We start from the raw sequence: 12,770 nt of genomic DNA, 5'->3' as shown, positions 1-12,770 counted from the left end.
TCCATTATATGGTTCCTTTTGCAGATTCAAACCTTATCCTTGGAGAAATTAGCAAAAGTAGTATATTAACATGGGACTGCCTTTGTGGTCCAGGAGTTGGGGGTCTGCCTGCTAAAACAGGAGACACAGGTTCGATCCCTGGTCCAGGAAGATTCCACATGCCGTGGGGCAGCTAAGCCCAAGCACCACAGCTACTGAAGCCCACGCTTCTTAGAGCCTGGGCTATGCAACAAAAGAAGCTGCCAGAATGAGAAGCCCTTGCACCACAACCAGAGAAAGCCCATGTGGAAGACCCAGTGCAGCCATAAATAAATAAATAAATTTTTAAAATATATCAGCTTCTTGAAGGTAATGATAAGGCTAAAAGCCAGCTTTTATGAACCAAAATGATATCACAATCCACACTATCAGTGAACTGCTTTTTAAAAATACATTTATTTATTTGGCTGTGCCTGGTCTTAATTGGAGAAGGCAATGGCAACCCACTCCAGTACTCTTGCCTGGAAACGCCCACGGATGGAGGAGTCTGGTAGGCTGCAGTCCATGGGGTCGCTAAGAGTCAAACACGACTGAGCGACTTCACTTTCACTTCTCACTTTCATGCATTGGAGAAGAAAATGGCAACCCACTCCAGTGTTCTTGCCTGGAGAATCCCAGGGTCAAGGGAGCCTGATGGGCTGCCGTCTATGGGGTCACACAGAGTCGGACATGATTCAAGCGACTTAGCAGCAGCAGCAGCAGATCTTAGTTGTGGCATTTGAGATCTAGTTCCCTGACCAGGGATCAAACCCAGGGCCCCTGCGTTGGGAGCGTGGAGTCTTAGCCCCTGGACCACCAGGGAAGTCCCAATAAACTGCTTCGTGTATACCTGTGGCAGATTCATGTTGATATATGGCAAAACCAATACAATATTGTAAAGTTAAAAAATAAAATTAAAAAAAAAAAGTTCGCCACAATCTAATATACTGTTGAATCTGTGACGAATCCTCAAATATTCTGAATCCTGTTTCCCCGGTGACCAAGAGGACGTATTTATTGATATTTAGCCTTAGGCAAAATTATAAGATAGGCCAAGACTGTTTCACTTGGATTTATTCTCTCTTTATTTCACTTGCTCAGTGATCTCTCATTTATAGACCAAGTATGAAAAGTGAATGGTATAAAATCATTCTCACCAAGTAATTCAGTGATTTATTTCACCCTCCACAGAAATCTTTTTACAAATAAGAATATATCAGAATACTTATGTGTTAAGGATTCTTTTTACAAATAAGGATATATCAGGAATCAACTGTCAAATTTTCTACCAGGAAAGGTTCTTGCTTGGCAGGATTTCCTGGTATCCCTCAAAATATCATTTGCTGTCATTATCAAGCATTTGCCATATTAAGAACCTACCATTTGCAAAACATTGAACAAGACATGGGAAAAAAGAAATATAAAATGATTCATGTCCCTAAAATGTTTTCAATTCAACTGGACAACACAATGTAGGAAAAGATCTAATGAAGTGTCTCCCAACTCACTCATCTTAGCATCAAGCCATGCATTTCGGAAATCTGGTTACAATGCGTTGGAGAGCTTAGAGAGTCAGATTGGAACTCTGTCACTGAGTTCTGAGTTAAGAAGCTGCAAGCAAAACCCAAGGAAAGGTGCTTAGGAAGATTTTATTAATGCTCACACTAACATATATTTTCCAACAACCTTATATGTGGGTGAAAGTGAAAGTGAAGTGCTCAGTCGTGTCCGACTCTGCGACGCCATGGACTGTAGCCCACCAAGCTCCTCCGTCCATGGGATTCTCCAGGCAAGAATACTGGAGTGGGTTGCCATTTCCTTTTCCAGGGGATCTTCCCGACCCAGGAATCGAACCCAGGTCTCCCGAGTTGCAGGCAGACGCTTTAACCTCTTAGCCACCAGGGAAGCCCTACATGTGGGTAGTGCATTTCATTTATTAATGAAAATAGTTTTTGTAACTACTCCAGCCTTATGTAGTGGAGTAAGCACTAAACAGACGCAAATACTTGATTTTCAGAGCTGTTTCTGTCATCTACCAGTTTTTTTTTTATATCATTGGCGTCTTGGCTATAGTTTCCTTAAATCAGTAAAATTAAGGAAATGGACTAGATGATTCTTTTTTAAAGATACATGTATTAATATTTGTTTATTTTTTGGCTGTCTTGGGTCTTTACTGCTGTACATGGGCTTTCTCTAGTTGGGGCAAGCAGGAGCTACTCCCTAGTTGCAGGGCACAGGCTTCTCATTGCGGTGATTCCTTTCGTTGCAGAGCGCGGGCTGTAGACACTTAGTCTTCAGTAGTTGTGGCTCGCAGCCTCTGGGGCGTTGGCTCAGGGGTTGTAGCCCTTTGGCTTAGTTGCCTTGCAGCATGTGGGATCTTCCCAGAGCAGGGATCAAACCTGTGTCCCCTGAGTTGGCAGACAGATTCTTCACCACTGGACCACCAAGGAAGCCTGGACTAGATGATCCTTTTTAAGATCCCATGCAGCTCTACTCTGACTCCGTTAAAAAAAAAAAAATGTGGGGGGAAATAAATTTGAGGAATTGGTGTTAATCTTAAAACATGAATGTAGCATAGACTTACTGGGTTCAGATTCAATCACATGGTTCCCTTCTTGCTTGGGAACAGATTATTGTATATTTTTCTCTCTGTCTTGCTCTGTCTCCTGCAGTGATTGTTATGTGTGGTAGACCGGAAACCATCCAAAACCTCAGGGGTAACCGGGCAGTGGCTGAAGACATCGTCATTATTCTAGTGGATTTATTCAAGTAGGTATAATATTTGGAAGACCTCTCCTTTCAGAAAGAAAATAAGGATTTCCAAAAGATATTCTCTTTTCTCGTGTTTTTCATAGCCTTAAATGGGATTCAGTATAAAGATAATATTTTAACCAATGTTTAATTTCTTCTTTATCATTCTTATTTAATTCAGTATAGCCTTAGCAGAGATGTATACCTTTGATATCGCTATCATGTCTAAGGACCATATGAAAGGTTTCTACCATGTGGCACAGGAAACTCTGCTCAATATTATGTGACAACCTACATGGGAAAGGAATTTGAAGAAGAATAGATACACGTATGGGCTTCCCAGGTGGCGCAGTGGTAAAGAATCCACCCGCCAAGGCAGGAGACACAAGAGACTGTTTCGATTCCTGGGTCGGGAAGATCCCCTGGAGGAGGAAATGGCAGCCCACTCCAGTATTCTTGTCTGAAAAAATTCCATGGCCAGAGGAGCCTGGTGGGCTGCAGTCTTGGGATCACAAAAGAGTCTAACACGACTGAGCACAGATACATGTGTATGTATAACTGAATCACTGCTGTACACCTGAGGCTAACGCAACGTTGTTAATCAACTGTACTCCAATATAAAATTTTAAAAACTAAAAAATAAGTAAATAAATACAAAAGTTTTATTTAAAAACAAAACAAACCAAAACATTAAACCCACATGCCCATTCAACAAAGATCCTGGTCTCCAGCCTGATCATAAGGTCTTTTTCCCAGGCAGCAATAAATCAGCTAATATCCCAGTCATATGTCTGGGAACATGGGCTGTATCTGTGCCTTTGATTGCTAGTGGCCTTTGGTCCTAGATTATTTTCCTTCAGCCACCTTTGGTAAGAGGGAAGTTCCCATTAAGTGAATTTGACTGACGCGATTATTCTTTGCCCTCTGCAGTGTAGTCACTGGGTGGTAATTTTCCCCTGCACTTCACTGGCACTAAGGGGAGAAAATTCTGGAGAACAGAAAGCATCTTTTATCACATCCCTGCTTTTTTACCACTCATCTTCTAATGTAGTTACAGTTTTATGGAGAACCCATTAAAAAAAAAAGTGCCAAGGTAATATCTGAGTCAGATTAAGCTTTAAAAAGGTGTTGCTGGTATATCTTGTGTCTCTTGCTCCATCGGCTGAATCATATGACTTCACTTACCTGTCTGGATCATTGATCATTTGCTGTCTGTATTCAGAGCAGAAGCTATTACCGCAGTGTATCATATCTGATTAGTCATTTCAGACACCTTGAATGTACTTGTCTCAGTGTTGAGAAAGATGAAGCATGGGAACTGCAGGCATATCTAGTTTCTGAAGATAATATAGTCAGCTGAGCCTTTTAGCTGCAGAAGACAAGAAAGAGGGCAGAATTATCAACACTTTATTCCTGCAACCACATTGATAGCCTCTTTCAATGACTGCTTTGCCTCCTGGAAGGAGGCCTCAGTGGAACCAGTTTGGTGTAACTTTATTTTTAGAAACTCCTTATCTACTGCCAAAGTGTTGGCCTCCTTTTATCACTATTCCCTAAGGACACCTGGCTGTGTTTCGGGAAGATCATATGAGATTCATTTGAAACTAGACATAACTTGTGATTTCAAATTATAATTCTGACACTTTCAGTTCGTTTGCCTCTTGGGTATTACTTAGCATTTTGAGATTAAGTCTTCTCATTTATCAAGTGAGAATAAAAATATCTATAAGGGTCCTTTAGGATGAGGTGTGGTAATATAAACAAACTCTTCATCACAGTCCTCAGCACATAGATATATTCACCTACGTTTGAATATTAAATGATGGTCATCCTGGCTAACAGCAGTTCAAGTGTGTTATATTATTTGCAGATTAAAACATTAAAATGATTAGCAGGTACTTCCCTGGTGGTCCAGTGGTTAAGAATCCACCTTGCAATACAGGGGAGACGAGTTCGATCTCTGATCTGGGAACTAAGATCCCACATGCCTCAGACCAGCTAAACCAGTGCTTCACAGCAAGAGATCCATGTGATGCAATGAGGATCCCTCATGCTTCAACTAAGACCCAACACAGCCGAATAAATAAATTTCTTAAAAATAAATAGATACAGCATCGAGGGTCCTCAATGTGCCAGATGTGTCTAGGAATTGAGGATGTGTACTGTTGCATTGCTTCAGTCGTGTCCAGCTCTTTATGACCCCATAGACTGTAGCCTGCCAGGCTCCTCTGTTCATGAAATTCTCCAGGCAAGAATACTAGAGTGGGTTGCCAGATCTCCAGGGGATCTTCCTAACCCAAATAACAAACGTGAAAGTGAAAGTCGCTCAGTTGTGTCCAACTCTTTGCAACCCCATGGACTATACAGTCCATGAAATTCTCCAGGCCAGAATACTGGAGTGGGTAGCCTTTCCCTTCTCCAGTGGATCTTCACAACCCAGGGATCAAACCCAGGTCTCCCACATTGCAAGAGCACGTTATGTCTCCTGCATTGGCAGGTGGCTTCTTTACTACTAGTGCCAACTGGGAAGCCCAGGAATTGAGAATACAAGGACCAGTTAGCTAATGTTAAGAAGCATACAGTGTCAGAGAAAGTGCAGGTATCAGCCAAGAGTCATTAAACCTTGAAAAACAAGCTTACATATCCAGGGCTCCCCCAAAATCTTCTTTCTTTTTAAAGAATTATCTGCAGTGAATTGCTAAAGAAACAAATGAACCTCTGTTTGTTAGTATATTCTAGATCCTTCATGTTTATTTTAATTTCAGAATAACCTATCAAAATATTTATTTTAAAAATATTAAAATTCATATAAACTTTATAAAAAAAACAAGTATCTGTATTATGATCTTCCATTTCCATTTATGTTTGTTAACCACAGCATCTAAGTTCTGCTATTCAAGGCAGCAGGTGTATAAAAAAATAAACTTATCTGGGGAAAGTAGAAAGTTTTGCAGGGGAAAAAAAATGTTTTAAACTATCTCAAAGCTGATGTACGAATCGGTAGGAGTTCCATTTCCATTTTTTGCAGCAATCTGATTTTCATGAGAAACTTGTGCTTTTTATTCCAGTGACCACTACTTCATGGACAATGTCACAGCCCCTGACTACATGAAAAATGTTCTTGTTTTGACCCTGCCTCCGGAAAACTCCGTCTCAAATAGTTCCTCCTCCAAAAATCTATCACTGGTAAATTTCATACACATATATACTCTTATTCTTCTGGCAGGGGTAAGATACCATTCTTCCATTTAGGACCCAGATTCTAAAATGAGCAAATTGTTCCTCCACTGGTTCCAGTTTACTCAGCAAATGTTAACTGAGCCAATTATGTGTAATAGCAGGATTCTTGCTATTAAAACTCCAGGACTTCCCTGGTGGTCCAGTGGTTAAGACTCTGGCCACCCGTGCAGGAGACACGGGTTCAGTCCCTGCCCCAGGATGACTCCACATGCCATGGGGGAAGCTAGGCAGGTGCACCACAGCTACTGAGCCAGCAATTCTAGAGCCCGTGCTCAGAAGCCACCGCAGTGGAAAGCCCACACACAGCCACAAGAGAGTCACTCCCGAGTGTCAGAACTAGAGAAAGCCCACACACAGCAATGAAGACCCACCCAGCACAGCCCAAAATAAATCAATAAATTTGCAAAAAATCAAACTCTTTCTATATGTCACTGTGCTAGGCTGTAGTCCAGCACCACACTGCAGGCTGCTATAACATCCAAACAGAAGCTACATTGCGGTATGATAGGAAGCAGCCCTGCTAACTTAGGGGAGGTACATATTAGACAATGTAGAATGGATGAAGTTCCCCACGTCCCTGGCCCTGGTATCAGAGCTCTACCTCTAAAGATACACATTCCCGGGTTAAGATGCAGTCCTTTATTGTCATTAGGTTGATTATCATCCGAATTTGTACAGGAGAGGCCTGGTTTATTTCTTTTATTCCAGCATCCCATCTGGTTTAGCATTTGTCCCAGAAAAAGAGCCTCCAATTGGACATTAAATGATTAATGTCTTGATTAAATGCAAAACCCCAGACTCTAATACCACATTGGATTTTGATGGTCACTGCACTTTAACGCAGCTAAAGTCACTGGATGTTTTCTGGCCTCACACACGGTTGAGAGCAGGTTTGGAGAAGGGAGGGAGTAAGGGGTGGTCAGTCCCAAAGCCCTCAAACAACTTTAGGATGACGAGGCCCAAAGAGCAGCAAGGAAAGTTGGGGACCTTTGAGAAAATCACCATTTTGCCTAGACTGGCAATTCTAAGCCCTCTGTTTTGCAACCCTGCCAAAATTTGGGGCTGTACCCCTTCAGGGGCTGGGTCTTAACTGATGCTTTTCATTTCGTGAAAAGATGATTTCAGCAAAAGTCACTGAAGCCAATGAGAGATGTTTTCCTTTTTCCCTTTTCATGTTTTCTAACAAATATACTTCTGGGTGTCATGTTCAGATTTCACTTGCACAGCTGCTAGGCTTAGGCAAAAGTCTGATTCTTTACAGGTGGGTGGGCCAAACTGTCTGAGTTCATTCGGTCTCAGGGGCACTGAGCTTTCAATCCAGCCCAATTCTGTAAAGACCACCACACAACTGCCACAGAGGCAGAGGAGTCCCGACCCCTTCTTATGTTCACCAGGGCAGACATTTGTGTCTGCCCTTAACACCCAACCAGGACTCTCTCCAAAGCAAATACAGTGGTATCAGCCGATCAAAACTCTTCCTATCGCATCACGCTACTCAAAGGCAGTGGGGTTGTTTTTGTTGCCATTCTCTTTTATTCTTAAATGAAAACGTTATTTCTATATAGAACCTTATGAGAATTGAAAATTCTCATAATTGTGTATGAGAAATGCTGTATGTTGTTCTTCCTGGTTGAAATAAAATATTTTACCATCATGGGAAGGAGGAAGCACGGCCACTTTTAGTTCCTTCCCTAAAGGCAGTGTTCACAGTTTATTGATCCCAAGAGAAGACAGAATTGTGATAAGGGGATGAGAAAGAGCCCTGGTCCAAGGAAAGTTTTTCCAAAATTTCCTTTAATCCCATCCTTGCAGTTCCATTAATATTCTTTTACCTTTCCAGTTATCCTGCTTGACCCCAACAATGTTGGGATGACTCCACATGAGTGGAGTTCAAGACCAGAATCTTGTTTTTTTTTTGGAACTCATTTTAAGATTTTTCCTTTCTAATTTAGGCAAAAAATGATTTTGCTGCTGCCTACCTGGATGGAGTCTTGCTTTTTGGACATATGCTGAAGATATTTCTTGAAAATGGAGAAGATGTTACCACCTCTAAATTTGCTCATGCTTTCAGGAACATCACTTTTGAAGGTACCAGTTGCCTAAGAGCAAACTACACTTTACTTACAGTTTCTCCAAATATGCGCCCTGTAGACAGTAAAGAGAGGGTATGGCAATAGATGGGTCAACCGTTAAATACCTTTAACTTAACTGGAGCCAACAAATGTGCAGAAGTTCAGTTGTTGGGTAGAATGTTCTATATTTGTCATTATGTCTAGTTGGTTTCTTGTTATGTTCAAGTCCTCTATATTTTTTAACATATTTTCTATCTTGTTATCCTATTCATTGGAGAAAGTGGAGTGTTAAAATCTCCCAACTATTATTGTATAAAGCAGTGCATGTGTGGTCAGTTGTGTCCAACTCTTTGCTATCCCATGGCCTGTAGCCCACCAGGCTCCTCTGTCCATGGAATTTTCTAGGCAAGAATACTGGAGTGGGTTGCCATTGCCTACTCTGAGGGCTCTTCCCGACCCAGGGATCAAACCTGGGTCTCCTGCATCTCTTGCATTGACAGGCAGATTCGTGACCACTGGCACCACTATTGTAGAACAGTTTTGTGCCAATTTTTGCTTCATATATTTTGTTGGTCTGTTATTAGGTACATAAATGTTTGTACTTGTTTATATATTTTTGCTCTATTGAGTGTTTTATTAATATATACAGTGAAAATCTTTGTTTCTTATAAACTTTTTTGATTAAAAGTCTGATCAGTTTTATCTGATGTCAGTATATCCACCTCTGCTCTCTTGGTTAATACTTGCATGGCATATCCTTCTCCATCCTCTTGCTTTCAAACTATTTGTGTCTTGGGATCAAAAGTGAATCTCTTAATAGACATCAAATAGTTGGATCACTTTTTCATAATTTTCCAATTTCTATCTTTGGTTGGAGAATTTAATCGATTTACATTTGAAATAATTACTGATCAGTTCAGTCACTCAGTTGTGTCCCACTCTTTGCGACCCCATGGACTGCAGCACGCCAGGCCTCCCTGTCCATCACCAACTACCAGGATTTACTCAAGCTCATGTCCATTGAGTCAGTGATGCCATCCAACCGTCTCATCCTCTGTTGTCTCCTTCTCCTCCCACCTTCAGTCTTTCCCAGCATCAGGGTCTTTTCAAATGAGTCAGCTCTTTGTATCAGGTGGCCAAAGTATTGGAGTTTCAGCTTCAACATCAGTCCTTCCAATGAATATTCAGGACTGATTTCCTTTAGGATGGACTGGTTGGATCTCCTTGATGATAAAGAGAGATTTATTCTGTTATTTTGCTATTTATTTTTTATATACTGCATAGCTTTTTCATCCCCATTTTATCCATTACTGTCTTCTTTTGTATTTATTTCTTTACACTGAAATGTTTAAATTTTTTTCATGTGTGTTCTTTAGCTGTTTTCTTTGTGGTTACCATGGGGATTAGATCCTAAAATTATAACCCTCTAATTTGAATTTATACTGGCTTAACCTCAATAAATACAAAAACTCTGCTCTTTTAATAGCTCCATTCCCATCCCTCTCAGACATTGGTGTTGCAGAACTACATCCTTATACTTTGTGTCCAAATAGTAAACTAATTATTTTTTAAGTATTAGTCTCCTAGATTGTCAAAAACAAAAGGTAGAGTTACAAATCAAAGTTACAATAATACAAGTTTTAGACTAATTTTTTTAAACATATTCATTTCTTAAGTAATATAGAAAAGAAAAAGTGGAATAACACATTGTTTTTATAATAATACTAGTTTTTGTAATCGCTTGCTGATTTACCTTTACTGAAATGTTTATTTCTTCCTATGGCTTCAAGCTACCATCTAGTGTTCTTTCATTTTAACCTCCTAGACTCCCTTGAGAATTTCTTGCAGGGAAGATTGGTTGGTAAAAAATCTCTCAGCTTTTATTTATTTCAGAATATCTTACTCTCCTTTCACTTCTGAAGGACAGCTTTGTTGAATAACAGATTCTTAGTTGATATTTTTTTCTTTTAGCATTTTGAATATATCAGCCCACTGCCTTCTAACCTTCAGAATATACAGTGAGAAATCTGCTTTATAATCTTACTAAATATCTCTTGCTGCTGCTAAGTCGCTTCAGTTGTGTCCGACTCTGTGCAACCCCATAGACGGCAGCCCACCAGCTCCCCCGTCCCTGGGATTCTCCAGGCAAGAACACTGGAGTGGGTTGCCATTTCCTTCTCCAAAGCATTAAAGTGAAAAGTGAAAGTAAAGTTGCTCAGTCGTGTCCAACTCTTCGAAACCCCGTGGACTGCAGCCTACCAGGCTCCTCCACCCATGGGATTTTCCAGGCAAGAGTACTAGAGTGGGGTGCCATTGCCTTATATGTTATCAATTACTTCTCTCCCTGCTGCTTTCAAAATTCTGTGTCTTTGGCTGTGGACGATTTGATTATGATGTGTCTTGGCATGGATTTCTTTAAATTCATTCTACTTGGCATTTGTTGAGCTTCTTGGATGTTTATATTCATATCTTTTATCAGATTTGGGACATTTTCAGCCATTATTTCCCTACCATTTTCTCTCTCTTTCTCTTCTCCCTCTGGGGCTTCCACAATGCATGTGTTGGTCTGCTTAGTGGTATTCCACAGGTCCTTTAAGGTCTGTTCACTTTTCTGCAATCTTTTTTATTTCTTTTCTTCAGATTTGGTGATTTCCATTGTCCTTTCTTCTAGTTCCAGCTTCCCTGGGGCTCAGACAGCAAAGAAGCTGTGCACAACAAGGGAGACCCGGATTCAGTCACTGGGTTGGGAAGATCCCTAAAGAAAGGACTGGCTACCCATTCCAGTATTTTAACCTGGAGAATTCCATGGACAGGGGAGCCTGTTGGGCTATAGTCCATGGGGTCATAAAGAGTCGGACACAATTGAGTGACTAACACTTTCACTTTCTTTTTCATCTTCAAGTTCACTAATTATTCTTCTGCCTTCTCAAATATGCCTTTGAATTTTTCATTTTAGCCTCTATACTTTTCAGTTCCAGAATTTATTTTTTTATGATTTCTATCTTTTTGCTAATATTTCCATTTTGTTCATACATCACTGCCTTGACTTTTCCCATGTCTTCCTTTAGGTATTTGAGCATTAAGGTAGTTGTTTTAAAACCTTTTTTCTAGTAGACCCACCATCACTTTCTCAGGGATAGCTTCCATTGGTTTATTTATTTTTTTCTATTGAGTAAATCATATTTTCCTGTTTCTTCATATGACTTATAATTTTGGTTGAAAACTGGACATTCAAATCTAATAATGTGGTAATCCTGAAAATCATCTGGGGAATGGTGAATTTTCTCCTTCTCAGGGTTTCCTGTTACTTGGTTTTGCTTTTTGTTTTTATTGTTGTAGGCCATCTCTGCTGAGGATCAGCCTGACATGGAAACCTGAGGTCTTCTCAGGTTTTCTGAGTCTCTGACTTCCCCCCAGTCACTTTCTAGTTTCCCCCATGTATGAAGTTGATTGAACGTTGCAGTCTTCAAGGCCTGGCTCTCCAGGGGGAAAAGAGAGAAACAAAGAGGGCACCAACCCTTTACATTCCTAGAAAGTCACGTCGGCAGTGGGGGACAGTCATATCAGCAATGGCCGGGGGTGAGAAGATGCAAAGACAGCGGCCCCCACCTTTTTACTTGCACCTCTGTGATCATTAGTAGTAATTAGCCACCTGCTAGCTGTACCTATAACCTGGAGCAATTAAATAATATCCCTGACCTCAGATTTCTCATCAGTAAAATGGAGATAATAACAATTTGTGTGTCGTGGTGTTTTAGGAGGATTAAAATGATCAGTGCATATAAGGCACTTAGCACAGAGCCTGGTACAGTAAACAATACTAGCTCTTATTTTGAACCATGTGAAATTGTTGATACTTGGTAATTTTTTTTTAACCTAACCGACCATTTCTTAGACTCATGCTATGTGGCTAAAATTTCATAGATGAGAAAACTGAGGCTCCAAGAACTTAATTTTCTCAGCGTGTTCAGCTAAGTGATAGTGAAGGGATTTTGACCTTTTGGCAATCTACTTTAGGTTGTGCAATGACTTAAACGCGGTGCCACTAGTTAATACTCTCAGCAAAAACTTGTCTCGAATCATCAGGAGAAATCTCCTGACTAATTACATTTAGTGTCATCATCCTAAAAACAGTGAAAGAGAGTTTTCCTTCTCTCTAAATAGCGTCTCTCATAGAAATATCCTTCAGTGATCTCAGAGCCAAGAACCAATGCCTTCTAATTACATCATTAAGGTCAACAATTTTTCAGTAAAATAGAACACTCGGAATCTGCTTTATGCCCCGTGTCAGGATGTAACTGGTCTTTCAGTCAGGACGTCAGTGATGGTCTCTAACTGTTTCTGATTTTGCCTTAGGGCATGTGGGTCCTGTGACTCTGGATGCCTGTGGGGATATTGACAATACCATGTACCTTCTGTACACCTCTGTGGACACCAGCAAAGTATGTTCTTATCAAGAACTTGGGATTAGGTGACTGGGTGAGGAGGGTTATCCTGAAAGGCAAGTCATAGAGAAGGACTAGGAGAAGTTATATTTAGAATCTACAAGTTAATTTCAGATTTACAATTATGCCCCTCTTGGGGCCATATTCCTTAAACATTTTCTCCCGTAGAACTTCTTATTCAGAATATCCACTCTATTTACTATATAAAACATACCCACCCAGAAAACACTGATATGAAGACCAG

The 12,770-nt window shown here is 40.5% G+C and overlaps 1 protein-coding gene across 1 annotated transcript in view; it reads left to right on the top strand.

The window, feature by feature from the left end:
* The window catches only part of GUCY2C (guanylate cyclase 2C), a 67,280-nt gene that overhangs the window by 11,678 nt on the left and 42,832 nt on the right, over window positions 1-12,770 (top strand). The window contains exons 6-9 of the mRNA XM_027541402.1: window positions 2,691-2,787; window positions 5,838-5,955; window positions 7,962-8,097; window positions 12,438-12,523. Coding sequence (XP_027397203.1) covers window positions 2,691-2,787; window positions 5,838-5,955; window positions 7,962-8,097; window positions 12,438-12,523 — 437 coding nt within the window. The remainder of the gene's footprint in view (window positions 1-2,690; window positions 2,788-5,837; window positions 5,956-7,961; window positions 8,098-12,437; window positions 12,524-12,770) is intronic.

Source organism: Bos indicus x Bos taurus, chromosome 5, assembly GCF_003369695.1.
Source record: "Bos indicus x Bos taurus breed Angus x Brahman F1 hybrid chromosome 5, Bos_hybrid_MaternalHap_v2.0, whole genome shotgun sequence".
NCBI lineage: Eukaryota > Metazoa > Chordata > Mammalia > Artiodactyla > Bovidae > Bos > Bos indicus x Bos taurus.
Note: the sequence above shows the minus strand (reverse complement) of the source record. Positions and strands in the feature narration are given on the sequence as shown.